The sequence below is a fragment of the Rhinopithecus roxellana genome, chromosome 5 (genome assembly GCF_007565055.1).
Source record: "Rhinopithecus roxellana isolate Shanxi Qingling chromosome 5, ASM756505v1, whole genome shotgun sequence".
Lineage (NCBI taxonomy): Eukaryota > Metazoa > Chordata > Mammalia > Primates > Cercopithecidae > Rhinopithecus > Rhinopithecus roxellana.
In genome coordinates, this window is record NC_044553.1 from 30,348,461 (window position 1) to 30,369,759 (window position 21,299).

At 49.7% G+C, this 21,299-nt stretch overlaps 1 protein-coding gene across 1 annotated transcript in view; it reads right to left on the reverse strand.

Moving 5' to 3' along the window:
- Window positions 1–8,093: 8,093 nt before the first annotated feature.
- Window positions 8,094–21,299, reverse strand: part of LOC104678483 (protein-glutamine gamma-glutamyltransferase Z) — a 46,414-nt gene continuing 33,208 nt past the window's right edge. The window contains exons 5-13 of the mRNA XM_030930734.1: window positions 19,730–19,858; window positions 19,469–19,646; window positions 16,930–17,068; window positions 14,660–14,763; window positions 13,991–14,233; window positions 11,446–11,772; window positions 10,939–11,099; window positions 8,677–8,810; window positions 8,094–8,429 (exon numbers count right to left, since the gene is read on the reverse strand). Coding sequence (XP_030786594.1) covers window positions 8,270–8,429; window positions 8,677–8,810; window positions 10,939–11,099; window positions 11,446–11,772; window positions 13,991–14,233; window positions 14,660–14,763; window positions 16,930–17,068; window positions 19,469–19,646; window positions 19,730–19,858 — 1,575 coding nt within the window. The 3' untranslated portion in view covers window positions 8,094–8,269. The remainder of the gene's footprint in view (window positions 8,430–8,676; window positions 8,811–10,938; window positions 11,100–11,445; window positions 11,773–13,990; window positions 14,234–14,659; window positions 14,764–16,929; window positions 17,069–19,468; window positions 19,647–19,729; window positions 19,859–21,299) is intronic.

Consider the following 21,299-nt stretch of genomic DNA (forward strand, 5'->3'; position numbering starts at 1 on the left):
CCTGGTATCCTTCACCGACCCTGGCAGCCCATGGTCCACACCCCACTCACCTCTTATAGCTTATAGGGTATATGTGCACAAATGCAGTTCACTATTTTAACACAGCACATCCACCTTCAACTCTCATCCCCAGTTCCCTGGCAGCCCCTGCCCTTTCTCTCAACTCCACTTCTCGGCCAAGCTCCTTGCCCACTGCTTTGCCTCCCACTACCCCTCACCCGCTGTGGGCTGCCTTCTGTCTCACGGTTGCCTCGACGCCACGCTCACCTCCCGGCTCTGAGGACTGGGCACTGGGCGCCTTCCTGCTCTTACATGGCAAGGCCTCCTGCAGCCCTGCCAGTACTGACCACTCCTCCTGGGCTGAGGAGACTTCTCTCTCTTGGTTGTCTGCCTATCTCCCCATCCACACTGTCCTCTTCCTCTCAGTCCCTGTTACAGGCTTTCCCTCCTCGAGCTGGTGCCTCCTAGGGATCTGTCCCCATCTCCTCTCTTCTCACTCCACTGGCTCCCGCGTGACACTGGGGACCCCCAGAACTGTGTACTGCAGAGGCACTTTCTGCTGGACAGCTCTGCTGGGGGAACCTTGGACACTTCACAGCCAAGGAGCCCAGATGGAACTCCTCCCCTTGCTCATTCCTCTCAAAATATCTGCCCTTCCTCTTGCAAGTCTAGTCTTGGTGAGTGAGGACACTGTCCATCCATCACTCCAGGGGACACCTGCATGCCACCTTGTACTTCCCAGCTTCCTGACCTCCCTTTAGCTCATCAGTCCAGCCCAATTCCTGATGCTGTCCTGAAACTGTGCCCCTTGCTCTGCCTTCATGGAAGCCCCTGCTTACCTGGACAACTCCTAACCGGTTTCCCATTCACCCTTTCTCCAAATGAGTCACCAGTGATTTTTCTGAAGTTCCAATTCCATCAGGTTGCTCCCCTGCTTACGATCCCACAGTGGGTAAAGTCCAGACTTCTCAGCATCACCCTCAAAGCCTGGAGGGTCTTCTCCTGCCCACTTGGAGGCCAAGCAGGCTGACCCCCTCTCTCCCGCACCTCCCTCTCTCTTGCATGTATCAGCTTCTCTCTTTCTGAAATGTCCTCCTCTCACTTGTCTATTTTCTCCAGTACCCAGGCTCAAGCATCCCCCCTCCAGGAAGTCTTCCTGACACCCTTCCTCTGCTGCACCAGGATTCTTTTTTTTTTTTTTTTTTTTTTTTTTTTTTTTTTTTGAGACGGAGTCTCACTCTGCAGCCCAGGTTGGAGTGCAGTGGTGCGATCTCGGCTCACTGCAAGCTCCGCCTCCCGGGTTCACACCATTCTCCTGCCTCAGCCTCCCGAGTAGCTGGGACTACAGGCGCCTGCCACCTCGCCCGGCTAATTTTTTTTGTATTTTTAGTAGAGACGGGGTTTCACCGTTTTAGCCAGGATGGTCTCGATCTCCTGACCTTGTGATCTGCCCGCCTCGGCCTCCCAAAGTGCTGGGATTACAGGCGTTAGCCACCGCGCCCGGCCTGCACCAGGATTCTAATCAGGGGCTGCTGCTTCTGCATTTCCTATTAGCCAACTCATACCTCAACATTATAAATACTTATCTGTCTTTCCCCCAATCACCCTGGAGGGCATGGACTGTGTCTTATTAACAGTGTTCCCAGAGCTTAATAATGACAGTGGCTAATAGCAGCAGAACAACTAATACAACCAGATTGTATTAGTATTGCAGTAGCTTTTAATACCAGACACTATTTTGAGTTATTTATATGCATGACCCCACTTGGTCTTACAACATCCCTATAGTTAGTTACTGTTATTGTTCCTACATTACAGATGAGGAAATTGAGGCTTAAAGACATTAAACAGATCATTCACAAAGAACTGGTAGAGCCAGATTTTGAATGCAACCATCAGACTCCAGAGCCTGGGTGCTTCATAAGTGCTTGCCTGCTGCAATATCTGGAACATAGTTGGTTTTCCAGTTCCTATTTATTGCCTGATAGAGTGAATGAATTAAAAAATGATCCCTACATAGACAAATGGATGAATGCCTGAACCCACATGCTGAGATGGGTTAGCTGGGAAGGAGGAAGAGGCATAGGCAGGAGAGTATAAGTGTGAGGGGGAACAGGAAGGTAAGTGCAGCTAGGGTAACTGTGGTGGCCAAAGGAGAAAGTGCCCAATGACCAGCCGGACATCAGCCTGTTTTGTGGTGCCCTGAGGCCAGTCCAAAGCAGCTGGAAACAGTTGAGAGAATTTGGGATCAATAAGGCAGTCACTCTGAGTAAAGTCCTTTGAGTTGTGCCAGCCTGAGTGGCTGGAACTCTTGGCAGCTCTGCCCACGCCCCAACCTTGAGGAGAGGGTAGGGAACTCACACCCATCTTGGAGGGCCTGGGCCTCCCCCAGAGGACCTCGCATGGTCAGGAGCACTTAGAGCAGGCTTGTTTAAGGTAGCCACTGGACAGGAGAGAGGAGGCAGAAGCACCACAGGGGCACGAAGCCCATTCACAGGGCCAGGAAAACCCCAGCCAGCTCCTCTACCTGGACCCTGGGGCTGAATACAACCTGGGCTCTGGGCCTAGGGAGCTATTTGTAGGTTCAGCCCCTCATTCGATTTCTGTGAGCCATTAGTCAGAGGGCAAGTGGGTGAGGGTGCTGGGGAGAGGGAGGCAGCTCTGATGCAGCAGCTTGTTCCTCAGCCCAGGGGAGGGGACAGGGAGAGACAGGGAGGCTGAGCAGAGTGGATGAGCACCTTCCTGTCTGGAAGGAAGTAGGGCTGTGCCCACAGGGGAGGGACACCTGAACAGAGAAGTGAGGACACACCTGCCATCCGCATGGGGCAGGCCAGTACTTACTGGGTGGGGGTGGAGAACCTCCAGAACCTCCTTTTATTCTCTAATTTTACAGATGGGGTCAGACCTTTCTAAGACCCAGAGAGACTTGGGTGCTGATTCTGGCCCTGCCATGAAGTTCCATTGTGCCCCTGAGCAGGTGACAGTTTCTTTGCCTGTAGAATCAGAGCCCATGACGGGCTGGGTGCCCGGGTCTGAGGGAGGGTGAGGAGGTGCCCCACAGATGACTGCACAGGGAAGCTGCAGCTGGAAGACGCCAGTGGATTCCTCTCTCCTCTTCCTTTTCCACCCCTAGAAACAGAGACAGTCACCCTGGAGAAGGAGTTAAACTGGTAGAGGGCCTCTGTGAGTGTGCTTCACAATTTACAAAGCACTTCAGTTAAAAAAATTTTTTTTAACTTTTATTTCAGGTTCGGAGGTACATGTGCAGATTTGTCACATAAGTAAACTCGTGTCACGGGGGTTTGTTGTACTGATTGTTTCACCACTGAATACTAAGCCTAGTACCCAATAGTTCTTTTTTCTGCTCCTCTCCCTCCTCCCACCCTCTCCACCCTCAAGTAGACCTCAGTGTCTGTTGTTTCCTTCTTTGTGTTCATAAGTTCTCACCATTTAATTCCAACTTCTAAGTGAGAACATGAGATATTTGGTTTTCTGTTCCTGTGTTAGTTTGCTAAAGATAATGGGCTCCAGCTCCATCCATATTCCTGCAAAAGACATGATCTCATTCTTTTTTATGGCTGCATAGTATTCCATGGTATATACGTACCACATTTTCTTTATCCAATGTGTCATTGATGGGCATTTAGGTTGATTCCATGTCTTCGCTATTGTGAATAGTGCTGCAATGAATATTTGCATGCATTTGTCTTTATGATAGAATGATTTATATTCATCTGGGTATATACCCAGTAATGGGATTGCTGGGTCAAATGGTAGTTCTGTTTTGAGCTCTTTGAGGAATCACCATACTGCTTTCCACAATGGTTGAACTAATTTACACTCCCACTAACAGTGTATATGTGTTCCCGCTTCTCCACAGCCTCGCCAGCATCTGTTGTTTTTTTTACTTTTTAATAATAGCCATTCTAACTAGTATAAGATGGTATCTCATTGTGGTTTTGATTTACATTTTTCTAATGAGCAGTGATATTGAACTTTTATTCATATGCTTGTTGGTCATATGTATGTCTTCTTTTGAAAAGTGTCTGTTCATGTCTTTTGCCCACTTTTTAATGAGGTTGTTTTTCTCTTGTAAATTTGTTTAAGTTCCTTATAGAGACTGGATATTAGATCTTTGTCAAATGCATAGTTTGCAAACATTTCCTCCCATTCTGTAGGTTGTCTGTTTACTCTGTTGATAGTTTCTTTTGCTGTACAGAAGCATTTAAGTTTAATTAGATCCCATTTGTCAATTTTTGCTTTTGTTGTGATTGCTTTCAGCATCTTCATCATGAAATCTTTGCCCAATACTATGTCTAGGATGGTATTGCCTAGATTGTCTTCCAGGGTTTTTATAGTTTTGGGTTTTACATTTAAGTCTTTAATCCATCTTGAGTTGATTTCTGTATACAATGTAAAGAAGGGGTCCAGTATCAATCTTCTGGATATGGTTAGCCAGCTATCCCAGCACCATATACTGAATAGGGAGTCCTTTCCCCATCGGTTGTTTTTGTCAGTGTTGTTGAAAATCAGATGGTTGTAGGTGTGGGGCCTTATTTCTGGGCTCTCTATGCTGTTCCATTGGTCTATAGGCCTGTTTTTGTACCAGTACCACGCTGTTTTGGTTATTGTTGCCCTGTAGTATAGTTTGAAGTTAAATAATGTGATGACTCCAGCTTACAAATACTTTATATTTATTTTTCTGTAAAATAAATATACATATTTATGTATACTTTATATATACAAATACTTTATATTTATTTATAAATAAATATATAAATATTTAATTTATATATTTTGTATATAATACAATTCATATACAATTTTTTGTATATAATTTTTTTGTATATAATTTTTTGGCTAATTTTTTGTATTTCAAAGATGGGGTTTCACCATGTTGGCCAGGTTAGTCTCTAACTCCTGACCTCAGGTGATCCCCCCACCTTGGCCTCCCGAAGTGCTGGGATTACAGGAGTGAGCCACCATGCCCAGCCACAAAGCAGTTTAGAATACATTTCCTCATTTGATCTTCACAGCAACCCTATGAGGGAAGGTCGGGCTGACACTCCTATTGTTATGTTATCATTTTACCCCTGGGGGAACCGGGGTCACACCATGAGGGAGTCCACGGCTCTTGGCTTTGTATCACAATTATGCTGGGTGTCGTGAACCCCAAAACCATCAGCCACAAGGACGTGAAGATGACGAATTCTGTGCACACTGTGGGGGGACGGGAAGACTAGGAGTCAGGAGCCAAGGGTGCTACCTGGCTGGTGCTGCTTCCTTGCTCCACAGTGGAACATTTCGTTTGTCACAGTTTGTCTGCAGGAGCTACTGACTGGCCTGGGTGGCCAGCCTCACTGTGTTGTGAGGCCAGGGGAGGCTTGCTTAGAAGCTTGTCTCAGGGGGCACTATAGCAGCGGGCATGAAGGAATTCCAGCGTTCCAGGGCCTGGGGGATGTCCAGCTGGAAGGGAGCTTTGAGATGATCTAGTTTATTCAACTGAGGTGGATAAAGAAAGCCAGACAGGCTTGCCTAAGTGAAACGAAGAAGAAGGAGGAGGAGGAGGAGCAGGAGGAGGGGAAGGGGTTGGGGGAAGATACAGAGTATAATTGTTTTTTTCTTTTTGAGACGGAGTTTCACTTTTGTTCCCTAGCCTGGAGTGCAATGGTGGGATCTCAGCTCACTACAAACTCTGCCTCCTGGATTCAAGCGATTCTCCTGCCTCATCCTCACGAGTAGCTGGGATTACAGGTGCCACAACCACGCCCAGCTAATTTTTGTATTTTTAGTAGAGATGGGGTTTCACCATGTTGGCTGGGCTGGTCTCGAACTCCTGACCTCAGGTGATCAGCCTGCCTCAGCCTCCCAATGTGCTGGGATAACAGGCGCGAGCCACCACGCTCGGCCCAGAGTATAATAATTTTTAAAGCCAACTTTTAGTTGGGGACAGGAAAAATAATTTGAAAGGTAGGTTGGAAAGACAGAAATGACCAACAGCCACATCCCCCTGGGAGGCCTTTCCCAGGCCAGTAGGAAGCCTGCCTGCTGTTCTTCTCCAGTGACACAGCCAGGGACAGGGAAGGAGGGCCATGACTAAACATGAGGACCCAGTGCTTGGCAGACAAGTGAGGTTTCACATTCCTGCAAGGGCAACTCAGGTGGCCCTCTCCTGATGGCAGGGAGCCGCCTGGAACACAGCATGACAGGGCAGTGACAGGGCAGTGACAGGGCACCACGAAAATGCCCAACGGCTCCTCACGGGGATGGTGCAGCTGACACACGGGGCGGAGTGAGGACGTGCAGGCTCCTACCCTTCCTGACCCAAGCAGCTGCGTGCAGGCCGGGCTGGGGGCCACCCCAAGAGGAAAAATAAGCCGGGTGCAGTGGCTCATGCCTGTAATCCCAGCACTTTGAGAGGCTAGGCGGGCGGATCACAAGGTCAGGAGTTTGAGACTACCCTGGCCAACACAGTGGAACCCCGTCTCTACTAAAAATACAAAAAAAAAAAATTAGCTGGGCATGGTGGCAGGCACCTGTAATCCCAGCTACTTGGGAAGCTGAAGCAGGAGAATCGCTTGAACCCAGGAGACGGAGTTGCATGAGCGGAGATCGCACTAGTGCATTCCAGCCCAGGTGACCGTGAGAGACCCTGTCTCAAAAAAAAAAAAGAGAGAGAGAGAAAGAAAATAGAAGGGGGAAGGAGAACTCGGGGCAAAAAAACAAAAAAATACATGAAGGGGAAGAGGGGGAGGGAGAGCAGGAAGAGGGAGGAAAAGGGAGAAGAGGAGCAAGAGGGAGAGGAGGAGGGGAAGGGAAGGGAAGACGGAAAGGAGTCAAAACTGTTGAGTGGCAGAGCAGGTGAGGAGTGCACGTGCCTGCAGACCGACAGAAAGATGCTGTCCTTTCCTGTGTTTCTGAATTTTCTAAATTATCTATGATGGAGACGTATCCATTTGCAATGCTGACTTTTCAACAACATAATAAAAGGGGAAAAAGGGAATTTGGATGGTGCGTCCAGCCACCAGAGTCCCAGGCTGAAAGCCAGAATGATCTCTTGAGAAATGTTAGCAAAGATTTCCTCTGGGATGGGGGAGCTATTGGTGATTTTTCTTTAGGTTTTTTTTTTTTTTTTTTTTTTCACTTTCCAAATCATCTAGAATGAGCGGGAATAATATTGGTAACCACAGGAGAAAGAAATACAAAAGAGTGACTTCCTCTGTCCTTAAAATAACAAAAACAAAAGACAAAAGAGGCCGGGTGCGGTGGCTCATGCCTGTAATCCCAGCACTTTGGGAGGCCAAGGTGGGTGGATCACCTGAGGTCAGGAGGTCAAGACCAGCCTGGCCAACATAGGGAAAAACTGTCTCTACTAAAAATACAAAAAAATTAGCTGGGTGTGGTGGTGGGCGCCTGTAATCCCAGCTACTCGGGAGGCTAAGGCAGGAGAATCGCTTGAACCCGGGAGGTGGAGACTACAATGAGCCAAGATTGCGCCATTGCACTCCAGCCTGGGCGACAGGAGGGAAACTGTCTTAAATAAAAAAAGAGAGAGCACACACACACACACAAGCAGGAAGAGAGGCTGAGAGTTGGGATGATGGGGAAGAACACAAGATGAGGGTGAGGGAGCCAGAGGCAAAGGCGGGGACAGGGATAGCAGGTGAGGCTGTTGCTAAACAGCAGCCAGCTATGCAGTGCTTCCCAGTCATCCTGTCTGTCAATGAACGTGTGTGGAAAGGTGGCTGCCTGTGCCTCCCAGGATACTCTAGACTGGGGGCAGAGTAGTCCTGCTGGGCAGCTTCTGGCCAGTCGGCACAGGATTGCTGTCCTCCGGCACATCCAAGCTGCCCTCCCCAGGCCTCCCTCCATCGTCTGCCCGCAGGCTCACTAAGACAGTGTAAATGGAGAGACCTGGGATCCTTAATTCCAGAGAGGCTGCTTTAGAGGGGATGGTGGTGGGCTTATTTTGTGGTTGAGGCTCTTAAGGGAGGAGAGAGAGGACAGGAGGGGAAGGGAGGGTTCAGCCACAGAGCTGGCAGCCAGGCCAAGAGGATCAGCCAGGAGCAATAAGTGGCTTGAGAATGCTGGTAATAAATAAAGACGTCTTTATTGTCTCTTCCCAAAGCACACGATGTTTCTAACAGAGCTTCATTCACTCCCAGGCAGGCTGGAGAGAGGACAGAGGTGGAGCCAAGATGACATAGTCAGGAGTAGAAAGGAGTCAGGTGGAGCAGGGGTGCCAGAGAGGGCAGCCGGAGGGCGGGGCTTAGGGAGCTCCAGCCGCAGTGACAAAGATGTCCTTGTAGCCTTTGATCTCCTTGACCTCGTTGCTGCTGATGAGAACCTGGAGCTGGCGGGGTCCAGCTTTGGTCGGGTAGAGGTCCAGTTGAATTTGGAGGGTGTGTCCGGCCACCAGAGTCCCAAGGCTGAAAGTCAGAAAGGGCCTGTGAGAGCCTCAAGGAGTCCCTGCTGGCAGGAGGGGTGATCTGGTTCTCCTCTGGGTGGGTGAGAAGCTCCCACTCGCCACCACCACTGAGCTCAGCCTTTCCTGAGGAGGGTGAGAAAGTGGGGGCAGAGAGGCACCGCACAGGGGATTGGGGGGGGTCCTGTGATGCCATGGGGCACCCCTTTTCTGAGACCAGCCAGGGGGAGGTAGGCAGAAGCATCACTTACTCCTTTGTTATCTGCCCACTGACGAGGCCGCTTCCCTCCAGCACCATCGTGCAGCTGCTCAGAGCCACCATCAAGGTGTTGGTGAGGGTGACGTGGACTCTCAGTACCTTGCCCACCTCAGCCCTCTCAGACACCTGTGTGGAGAGAGGTCAGTGATTCCACCGGCAACTGGCCTCGCTTCTGCATTCTGGTTCAGTTATCCCCACCCCCAGGTCCCTGGCGACCACCACGCACTGCGGCTTAGAGCTAATGTGCTACAGTGGGGAGGGAGGAATGTGAGCTGAGAGTACTTGAGATTAACACATATACAGGCCTGTCTTAGGTCGCAATACTCCAAGGAGCCACCACCAATCAGCAATTGCCACCAAGCTGAAACCCGTTTCCCTCCCCACCATCTAGTTCAAGATGTCCACAAGATTTCAATGGGAGTGCCAGCTCCAGTGGGTGGCTACTAGGAAGGCTGTGTTAAAAAGGATCCTGAGGACAAAGGATCCCAATTGATTCCTATCTAACACAGGTGGGGGATAAGGAAGTGGTGTCATGTGTGCCACCCAAGTGCCATCAGTGATGTCATCCTGCCCTTACACTCATCACTGAGGAAACAATGAGGCCAAGGCCCCTTGATGTGTTAGTGGCAGAGCCAGGACCTGACCTGGGTGTCCCAGACCCCAGCCCAGGATCTTTCACCATACTGCTGTGTCTTCATAAACATCAGCAGGGCATGCACTCGAGTTCTTCCAGGTGTGCTCAGTGCTGTGTCATGGGGCAGCACAGCCGTGGCCTATGAGTGGGAGGCAGGCATCCTTCCTACTCATTTCTGGAGCTCCTGTTCCTAGAACAGTGCCGGCCAGATGATGGACACCAGTAAGCACGTGTTGAACTGAAAGGAGCTCTGACCACCCAGATCATACTAGGGGCTTGTTCTGGCTGGGCCAGAGACTCAGGGAAAAGGAAGAACACACCTGACTTACCTGGGATCCAAACAAAAATACCAAGTCCCTTGTACCCTCATTAGGGTGTCAAAGTAGAACAGGTTAAAATAACTGTGGAATCATCTATGGGTCCCTTACTGATGGGGACCAATTAGCAACCTACCTGGCATTTGCCATGTTTGCTTCAGGTACACGGCAGGGCCCTGGCCGCAGCCCCAGGCTTATGTCTGCACTTGCAATTCTGCCCGCTGTTTGCCCCAGCACAGAGGCTGCCTGGCGTCAGCTGGCCTGACAGCCTGACAGTGTGCCTGGATGAAAACCCTGGGGTAGGCCAGCCGATACATGGTCTGGAGCTGCCCAGTTCTCATTTGGGGTGGGGAGGGGCGTGCTGTTGAAGAAGCCTCCAGGTACAGAGCCAGGTTTAGACTAGGCAGTGGGCAAGTCTTTCCGAGTGGGAGGGGCAGGTGGGGAAACCAGGCTTCAGGGAAGGAAAAGCCTGGTAGCAGGAGATGGGGAACGCACCCGCTTCTTCCATTCACCCTTCCTTCGCCTGAAACTCCTTCTTTGTGCAGTGGCCTCACTGGCCCCTCAGGCATCTGAAGTTCACTTTCATTTGTTTCCCTTTTTGCCACCTCAATCTTGTCAATACTCACCTTTTGTTTTTTGTTTTGTTTTGTTTTGTTTTGTTTGAGACAAGGTCTAACTCTGCTGTCTGGGCTGGAGTGCAGTGGCATGATCTCAGCTCACTGCAGGCTTGATTTCCCCAGACTCTCACCTCAGCCTCCCGAGTATCTGGGACTAGAGGCATGCACCACCACACCAGCTAATTTTTGAAAAACTTTTAAGTAGCACAAGGTCTGGCTATGTTTCCCAGATTGGTCTTGAACTCCTGGGCTCAAGCGATCCTCCCGCCTTGGCCTCCCAAAGCACTGGGATTACAGGCATGAGCCACCGTGCTTAGCTGGTGGTCATCATTTGAATTTGACTTTGTGGAGTCTCTAAATCTGTCTTCTCTACTTCATCTCCTAGTCACTGTCTTTCCTGTCTGTTTGCCTTTGCAAAATGATTTCCTTACTTAAAATGCCTTCACAGCCATCTCATTTCTCTATACGGTTTCCTATGCATCCTCTGAAAAATAGTACCTCCTTTGAGAAGCCTTCACACCCTTCACCCCAACTCACTGGTACAGAGCACAAGACCACACCATACTGTGCTGGAGCCATCGGTGTGGTATGAGGTGGGAACAGTGTCTTGTTGGCTGCTGCACCCCAGCCCCTGGATTGGGTGAGTAAGAGAGCCTCAGAGCCCCCACCTGTGTCCAGATGCCTACCTCAATAGACAAGTGGGGAGGCTCCAGAGAGATATCTTTTAGGACCAGCATGGACCTCCCTGTCTCTTCAACCTCAGCGATGCCAGACACACGGATGAGCTTTTCGTCCGTTAGCTTGCTTCTGTAATTGCTGTAGGGCAGGAGGAGTGGCCACTGTGTCTCTAAGGACATACAAAAGACACCTTGAGTCCAGGACATGGACCAGAGAGAGGGGGGACATGTAGATGTGAGACAGGAAAAATTAGAATTTTTCATGTGAGAGGTAAAATTGTGTGTGTGAGAGACAGACAGTGTCCCACCACGCACACACTGCCCCCAGGGCTCACTGCTGCGTCTTGCCTGGTAGGGTGGCATCAGAGGTACAGTAGCTGGCAGCTTCACTGCCCGGAAGGTGTGTGTGTCAGAGGAAGGGGTCTCTGTGTGATCTGGCTGGGCCCGCCCCACTGTGTTCAGGGCCCCACAGCTCCCCTCCCCGTAGGTGCCTTCTCACGCCTGCCTCATACTCACCCTTCCCAAAGTCCAGGTTCAACCGCACTGTGTGCCTCCAGAGGGGCTTCCGGGTGCCACCCCTATGCAGCAGGGCCTGTGCACAGAAGCGCACCACCAGTCCGATGGGCCCCTGAGGGTGGGTGCTGTCTGGCACCCTCCGGATACGCAGCAGCAGCTGCAGGTCCTGGCCCCACTCGGGTATCCTGGCCAGGTGAAGCTGCAGCTGCGCTGGCTCATCCCTAAGACCCCCCGACTCCAGGAGATCCAGGAAGGGTGAAGAAGCTCTTTGGGGGCCCAGCATTTTCCGAGAAGCCTTCATGAAGACAGCTCTCTCCTCAGGGGATCCTGCAGAAGGGAGAGACGGGAGAGACATGCATGGGGAGGGGTGGGGAGGACCGGAGACTTTCCCAGGGCACCAAGGCACAGGAATAGCAGCACAGGGAGGCCGTGCGGTTCAGGTGCCACTTGCTGGGTTCAAATCCTTGCTCTGTCACAGTGCTTTAATCTCTGTGTTCTGTTCTGTCATCTGTAACCTGGGGATGATATCTGCTTTCCTTATAAGGAATCCCAAAAACGTCAGGCTAAATGAGTTGCTGGCTGCAAGCACTCAGCACTGTTCTCTGCCATCACTATGACCACCAAGCATCACTATCATCATCGTCATGAAGCCAGAGGCTTCTCTCCCTACCCAGCACCCCTCCAGCTAAAATATATGCTCAAAACTTATAAAAAAGAGGTTCGGTCAGGCATGGTGGCTCATGCCTGTAATCCCAGCAATTTGGGATGCTGAGGTGGGTGGATCACCTGAGGTCAGGAGTTTGAGACCAGCCTGACCAACATGGTGAAACTCGTCTCTACTAAAAATACAAAAATTAGCTGGGCATGGTGATGGGTGCCTGTAATCCCAGCTATTCAGGAGGGTGAGGCAGGAGAATCACTTGAACCCAGGAGGTAGAAGTTGTGGTGAGCCGAGATTTCGCCGTTGCACTCCAGCCTGGGTAACAAAAGTGAAACTCCATCTTAAAAAAAAAAAAAGAGCTAAAGAGCTTCCTCTCTTGCCCATGGGGGCTACTCAACATGGAGGCTTAATGTGGCTGACTGCCACTGCTACCGCTTGAGACCATCATTACCACAGTTACAATTGTTACTACTTGAGACCATCATTACAAGACTGAAGGAAGGGATGAACGTAGAAATGGTAAAAAACAAAAGAAACTGTTTTAAAGAAAGGCTAGCATGGAGAAGAAGAAAAGAGAAGAAGAGAAGGAGAGAAGAAGAGAAAAGAAGAAAAGAAGAAAAGGGCTCCCTGCTTCTAGTGAGCAAAGGCAGCCGCTGAGCGTCTACCGCCCTTCATATTTATTTGGGTAGCAAGAGCAAGGAGGAGCAGGTAACGATTGGTCAGCTGCTTAATTGATCACAGGTTCAGATTGTTACTGACAGGCTTCGATTATGCCTAATCATAAGAAACATTTGTGTGGCCTTCAACAGCTTAACCCACACTTACCCCCACCTGTGGACTTCTCTGGCGCAGTTGCTACGTCCCAGAGGCACGATTCCCAGTGCTTTCTGTGGACACTCATTTAACCCTCTCAACAGCCGTCCAGGGGACTGTTACCCCGTTTTACAGATGAGGAAATGGAGGCACAGGGGTGGTAAACTGTGTCCAGTCTTACACAGGGCACAGCAGAGCCCTGTTCAGTACTCAGGCAGCCTGACTCCACACACGCGCCCTCCGTGGGGGTGTCCACCCCGTCCATAGGCCCAGGGGCCCATCCCCCCAACTCCACCGATCTCCTTGCTACAACCCCTCCTGCCATGGACGTAGGGAGACAGTGGCACCACTCTGGGTGGAGTTAAAATACGGGACATCCAACTACATTTGAATTCCAGATAAACAACAAATGATTTTTAGTACAGTACGTTCCATGCACTATTTGGAACATACTTATACATTAAAAATCATACCCAGTTTGAATGTCAGATAAACAGTGAATACTTTTTTTTTTTTTTTTTTTGAGACGGAGTCTCGCTCTGTCGCCCGGGCTGGAGTGCAGTGGCTGGATCTCAGCTCACTGCAAGCTCCGCCTCCCGGGTTTATGCCATTCTCTCGCCTCAGCCTCCCGAGTAGCTGGGACTACAGGCGCCTGCCACCACGCCCGGCTAGTTTTTTGTATTTTTTTAGTAGAGACGGGGTTTCACCGTGTTAGCCAGGATGGTCTCGATCTCCTGACCTCGTGATCCGCCCGTCTCGGCCTCCCAAAGTGCTGGTGAATACTTTTTAGAATAAGTATGTGCCAAATGCTGTATGTCCCATACTTACACAAATAAAATATTTGTTTACTTGGATCTATCTGGAATTCATATTTAACTGGGCATCCTATATTTTTATTTGCTGGTAACCCTACTTAGGGTCACATGCCTGGGATCCAGGAAGGACCCCTAGGAGTTTGCCATGAGGATAAAGGTGATTAGATGGTGACGGTTTCAACTTGGAGCCACCCCAGCTAGGGAGCATCACAAAGAAGCTTAAACCAGCCCTCTCCCCAAATACCCAGCCCGGCACCTTCTGGGTACTTGTAGGAGCTGGTGATGCTCTGGTGCTGGTCTGACCCCACCATCTTGGTGCTGATCTCCTTCCCGATGGAACTGGTGTTGTGGGCCAGGATTTCCTGGGCCTGGCCATCCCTGAGGAGCCAAATGACCTCATCGGCGTTCACCTCGGCATACACAAAAGGGGTGTCATAGGCCAGGTGGACATCCCCTTCCCTGATGGCCTTCACAGAGGCAGGGCCACAGCAGAACAGCCCTGTGGAGGCAACAGGCTACTGACACTGGGGCCAGGGGCAGCTGGCTGTGGCTGTGGCTGTGGGAGGTGGAGATGGGACAGGCAGTGGCACCGCTGACTCTCACCCATGGGATATCTTCCAGTTTACCAAGCACTTTTGTTCCTATTAATTCATCTGACCCTCACAGCCACCCTGTGAAGTGGCAGTGCTGATCATCAGCTTTTCCACTTTACAGGTAAGGACACAGCTGAGGCCCAGTGACCCATCCAGGTGACCCCGCTGCCAACGGTAGAGTTAGATTCCTGATCTGAAGCTGTGTCAGCTGGGACCTCGGGAAGAGGGTGCCGTGGAAAACGCTGTTCTTCCCTCGTCTCCTGCTCCCACAGCCAGTCACCCTAATCTGCCTCCCCACAGAGCCAGAGCCTGTTGCAGTGGTCCTCACTCACCACTGCTGGTCTGCTGGGGAGTGGGGTCCAGAACCTGCCACCCGTTGTATCCTGGTGGGAGATCTTTCCGGATCATCCAGCACTCATTCCAGACATGGAAGTTCCTGCAGGAGGGAGTAAGCAGACAAGGACTCACGTTAGCTGAGGTTTTGCCAGGTACCAGGCACTATGTGGAGTGATTTATATCATTGTTTCTTTTTCTTACTTTTTGTTAGGAAGTAATTTCATACTAAAAGTCACAAGAATAGTACAGGCTGGGCACAGTGGCTTACACCTGTAATCCCAGCACTTTGGGAGGCCAAGGAGGGTGGATCACGAGGTCAGGAGATCGAGACCATCCTGGCTAACATGGTGAAACCCCGTCTCTACTAAAAATACAAAACATTAGCCGGGCATGGTGGTGGGCACCTGTAGTACCAGCTACTCAGGAGGCTAAGACAGGAGAATGGCGTGAACCTGGGAGGCAGAGCTTGCAGTGAGCTGAGATCGCGCCACTGCACTCCAGCCTGGGTGACAGAGCGAGACTCTGTCTCAAAAAAACAAAAACAAAAAAGAATGGTACAAAGAACACCCATCTACCCAAGTCATCTGTTGTTAACATTTTGCCCCATTTGCTTTCTTTCAGTGTGGACATGAATAGATATCTACACATACACACTTCAGTGTGTATTTCCTAAGAATAGGGATTGTATAGTTTATCAACCCTAGCACATTGGGTATTGATATGATGCCTTCATCTAATTTACTGTCTATATTTTAATGTTGTCAGTTGATCTAACGACGTTGTTTAGAGCCTTCTTTTCCCATGCGGTACGCAGTGCCATCTGTGGTCACACACTGCATTCAGCTATGCAGCGTGTTGTCTGCTTTGACCTTGGAACAGTTCCTCCACCTTTCTTTCTTTTGTTACGTTGGGATTTGAAAAGAGTCTCTCTCTCTCTCTCTCTCTCTCTCTCGTAAATTTAAGGTGTACAAATGTAGTTTTGTTTCATGGAGATATTGCCTAGTGGTGAAGTCTGGGCTTTTAATGAAAACAGTCTTTATGTTATTTATCTATTTTTTAAAACTAGAGTAGCGCCCATTTTGGGCTTGTCTGATGTTTTCTCATTATTAGACTCAAGATACGCATTCAAAGACAGAACTGTACCTAAGTTACACATGCTCAGATACAGCACTGCTTCCTGAATCAGAGACGATTCAGACCTCTAGGAGTCTATCTGTGGATCCCAGGCTGAAAAGCCCTCCTTAACAGCATTGATCTCATCTCACCCTAGCAACCCTGTGAAGTAGACGTTATCTTCATTTTACAGACAAGAAAATCGAAACTCAGAGAGGGAGGGGGCTCCTAGGAGAGCAGGTAGTTCTCACACAACTCAGAGTCTTACCTGGATGCCGGCTGCGGTGGCTCAGGCCTGTAACCCCCCACTTTGGGAGGCCGAGGCGAGTGGATCACCTGAGGTCAAGAGTTCGAGGCCAACATGGCGAAACCCCGTCTCTACTAAGTAAATACAAAAATTAGCCGGGCATCGTGGTACATGTCTGTAGTCTCATCTACTCCTGCCTCCTGAGGCAGGAGAATCGCTTGAACTCAGGAGGTGGAGGTTACAGTGAGCTGAGGTCGCACCATTGCACTCCAGCCTGGGCAACAGAGTGAGACTCCGTCCCAAAAAAAAAAAAAAAAAAAAAAAAAGTCTTATCTGGAAACTGGCTAGAAAAGGAAAAACAGGAAACCAGTTTTGAGAGTAGAGCTGAGAAGAACAAAGGAACCAGGAAAAGAAACCAGAGATACACAAGTAAAGGGATGCACAGAGATCCACACACACACACACGCACACATGTATGCAGACAGGGAGTGGGGCGGGGAGAGGAAGAAGTCAAGAGAGACAAGAAGAGGTCTACAGAGGCAGTCAGTCCAGGTTCTCCCTGACTTCTGGGAAAACAGAGTGGTACAAACAGAGACTCAGGGAAGGAAGAAGAAGATGAATAAAGACTTTTGAGGTCAGTGTTCAGAAGATGCCCAGCTAGTCATGTGGTTGAGGCCTCAGAATGTTATCCCATTGTTTTCTATCTCTGAAATGAGTTAAATGTGATGACCTAATTAGCCAGAACAGCCTCCTGGGTTGCGGAATTCTTCTCTTCTTCTCTGAGCATTAGCAGCAATGTTCAGGGCAATCTTGCAATATTGCCTCAAGGGTCAGGGAGAACCAGGTCAAAGTTTTCCTGCCCTCCCTGGGACAGAGCAGAGAGCCGTTCAAGATAGTGCCTCTCACCATATTTTGTCTCGTTTCTGAGTTGACAGCATCTCTGCATTTCGGTCATAGTACGTATCGATGGTCAAGTTCCTATCCACGTTGTGCGCGGAACGGAAATTGGAAACAACACGGGTTGGAACACCTAAGCATCTCATTACTAAAGAGAAAAATAAAGTATAGAGAATCGCTTAGTTCATTTCAGGCAAAATTATTGGTTTTCCATGCATAATTTGTAACTTTCAAGCTGGAGGAGAGAAAGCCAAGACGCTTAGGGAACCACACCAGTAACTCCTTTATTCCCAGAGCCCCACACCCAGTCCCTGAGCCCTGCTGCCCCATCGGTGGTCAACATCCCACAAGGAGAAAGGAATCATTTGAGGATCGCTTAAAACAACAGTTAACAATAATCCAATTTATCATTCAGGAGTCTTTCCACTCAGCAACTTTCCAAGTTAAAAACAGAGGGCCGGGCGCGGTGGCTCACACCCGTAATCCCAGCACTTTGGGAGGCAGAGGCGGATCACGAGGTCAGGAGTTTGAGACCACCAGCCTGGCCAGCCTGGCCAACATGGTGAAAACCCATCTCTACTAAAAATACAAAAAAAAATTAGCAGGGTGTGGTGGCACGTGCCTGTAGTCCCAGCTACTCAGGAGGCTGAAATTTTAGTTCTGACAATGTTTTTAAACTTTTATTTTATGTTTGAGGGTACACGTGAAGGTTTGTTACGTAGGTAAACACATGTCTCAGGGGATTGTTGTACAGATTATTTTATCGCCCTCCTCCCACCCTAGTTCTGAAATTTGGGATCTGTAATTCTACTTAAAGACAAGAGGTAGGGGGAGGTATGAAAGAAATTACAGAACGGATAGAGGGACAAGATAGACTTCTAGAGACCGTGGAAACCGTCAGCAACGACAAGGGGAACCACAGAACCAGCAACCGTCTTTAATAAGGTAGCAGCTCCCCCTTGTGGCTTCTCGTGATACTGCTACAAAGGCTTTTAAAAGCTGAGTTACGATTTGCAAATCTAGTCACACAGTGTAGACATTACCCCCAACACACACACACACACACACACACACACACACACACACACACACACACACACACATCTGCCTGCCCAGAGCCAGATGAAGTCAAGCCAAGAGCCAGCAAGAGCCAGGTGTGACCTTGAAGGGACGTGGGTCCTGACATCTGCCAACATGGCGAGGAGTTCAGAGAGGTTTATTCCACTCCTCTCCCTCCCAGGAGGGGCAGACAGTGTCTACTGAGGCTGCCAGGAGGATTACACAGCTTTGAAAAGTAAAAGGACTAATGAGAGTGACGAATCCTTTTGTTTTGGTTCACTGAAGAGCCCCCAAGAGGGCCGCCTGTCTACCGTCACCTGCCCACTCACAGCACAGCTCCTGGCTTGTCACAGATCCTTAGCAGGCATGGGAGCTACACCCAGGCTGGAAGCGGCCAGAGGAAGCTTGGCAGGGGCAGCTCCCCCAGTGTGCAGTGGCCCCATAACTCAAGGGCCTGGGAGTGGGGAGAGGCTTGGAAATGGAGCACGGTGGTGGACCTTGTCCTTCTCCTGCTCATCCCAGGCCTCCTCCACAACACCTACCTAGCCACAGCCTGGGGACTTCCCAGCCCACGGAACAACCGAGAAGACTGAGTGCCAGAGTAGCCCTAGCCTCATTTCACACCTGAGCACAGTGAGGTCACCAGATTTCACACCTCAGCAAAGTGAGGTCACTGGATTCAAACACTCAGATTTAAACCTCCTCTGTGTCTGCAGCACCTGTATATAACTGCCAGCCTCTGCTGCCCCTCTCCAAAAAGCCTCTGCCCTTGTCTCTGGCTCCGGTCTCTGTCCTCCCCATTCTCTGCTTCTCCTTTCTCCAACTCAGAGTCACCCTGTTAGTTCAGCAAACGTTTATCAAGCTCCATCATGTAGCAGGACAGGCCTGTGTAAGGTATTCTGGCCTTGCAAGGGTGAGACAAGTACTCTCCATCTTTCTCTCGTCTTCACAGATGATCTGCTCAACGACTTTGCACTGAATTGTAAATAATTGATACTGCATAAAACATTGATGTTCTTTAAGGGTAGTCAGCAAAGTGGCAAGTCTATAATGATAACTGCTCAAGGATCTCTCAGTGAAGCATTTGGGAGCTGCTAGCTCTGCCTATGGGTGATGTCAGCTATCTCACACCATCTACTTCCACTTGCCCCTCCGTGCCAGGCTCATCTCGAGCTGAGATGCCTGAGCTGGTGGCAGAAAGAAGCCACTGGGTTTCTGTTTCGGGACCACAAGCTGTCTCTCCAGACGACAGTTATAACAGTCTGACTGACCCATCAAGGATACTGTGAGGTGATTGCCACAGGTCAACCCCCCTCTCACATAAATGCACAGGCTCCCTCGAGACTGTATGGTGTGCTGGCTCAGGGCCTGGGTGCCCACCACCCCCAGCTGTGGGGCCATGGGCAAGCTACGGAAACTTTATGAGCCACAGTTAACTTCTCTGAAAATGAAGTTAATCACACCCCTAAGTGAGTGATCTTTCGCTCACCGGTGCACATAACAGATGCGAAGACCCAGCACTGTCCGTACTTCACAGGCTGCCCACCCCTGGCTGACCAATGCCGTAGGATGGCCACACTGCCATTCCACTCCAGAGGACTGACCCCTTTGGAGTAGTCCTCGCTCCAGTTCCCCTGCAGCACGCCGTTGTCATCGTTGCTGTTGATCTGCAGAGGACAGATGGGTGAATTTCCACAGCTCCCGGGGAAGCTCAGACTGTCCTCAGACGGCGGGAAGCATCCATCCTTACCATGGCACTCACCACCCTGCACACGTACACCACGTCGTTCCGTTGGGAACAGTCTTTGGCCGGGTTCTTTAGGTAATGCAGGCTCTTGTTCAGGATCTCAAAGCAGATGTCTATGATGTCCTCTTCAAACTTCCCAGTGATTTTAAGGGAGAAAAAAGAGGAGCAAATGTCTAGATTTCTGAAACTTTAAGTCACTAACAAACTTTTGGGGATGGCAGGTATATGGGGATGTGGGGATGGGGGAAGGGCGCTAAATATAAGACAAGGTCCTGCCTTTGAAGAACGTACAAATCAAATTGGGAATGTATGAGGTTTGAAATTCTGAAAAACTAAACTGTGTGGCTCTGATGAAAAATGGAAGCAGAATTCAGAGAGTGAGCGGTCCCCGCTGGCTGAATAGATGAGAGAGGGCTTTGGTGCCAATGGGCATTGATGGATTGGGTGGACAGGAAGAGGAGAGTGGGCACATTTACCTGAGGTCTTTGAGCATGGTGGGTACCAAGGATTTAGACAGACTCCTGTCTGGAGGACTTGAAGGAGCAGGGAAGGGATCAGAGCAGAAAAAGTCTAGAGATCAATGTAGGGCCAGGCATGCCAGTCTTGAAATCAGGTAGAGGAGCTCAGAGCAGACACTGCGGCCCTGGAGGAGCCAGAGTGGGCTCATGGTAGACATGCACAATGTTTGCTACAACCCTTTGGCTGCCAAATGCACAGGTATTTGTCTCAGTTTCAAAGAGGGTCACAGGTCGCCATGGTTGGAGAATGGGGAAAACGTGCTCTCCCTCAGCAAGGCTTCCCCCACCTCTTCCCTTTTGGAGTTTGTGGGCAGGACTGAGGTGGCAATGGGAGGGAGAAACCATGCCTGCAGGGGTTGAGAGTGGAGATGTTGCCCAGAGCCAAGGTCCCCCTCTGTACATTGACTGGATATTGGATGTTATTAAAGAATTACTGTTCTTTTTTTTTTTTTTCAGTTACAATCATTTATTCTGATTAAGTTTTGCAGAAAGAATCATCATCTTTTACACGATTATATTCTGAAGTATTATTTGGATTAAATATGCTGAAGTGTCACTGTATTAAATGATACAGTATCTGTAATTTGCTTAAAAAAAAAAATTGGTCGGGAGCTGTGGCTGTAATCCCAGTACTTCGGGAGGCCGAGGCGGGTGGATCACCCGAGGTCAGAAGGTCGAGACCAGCCTGGCCAACATGGTGAAACCCCATCTCTACTAAAAATGCAAAAATTAGCTGGGCATTATGGCTCGCACCTGTAGTCCTAGCTACTCAGGAGGCTGAGGCGGGAGAATCACTTGAACCCAGGAGATGGAGGTTGCAGTGGGCCAAGATCATGCCACTGCACTCCAGCCTGGGCAACAGAGCGAGACTCAGTCTCAAAAAAAAAAAAAAAAAAAATCTAGTGGTGGAGTGGGGAGCGAGGGTGGAGGCAGAGGAGTACAGACCAAAGAAGGACAAGCTTTTTCTGTAAACAACCAAATAGTAAATATTTTAGCCTTTGCAAGCCATAAGGTCTCTGTCTTAATAACTCATTTCTGCCAATGCAGCATGCAAG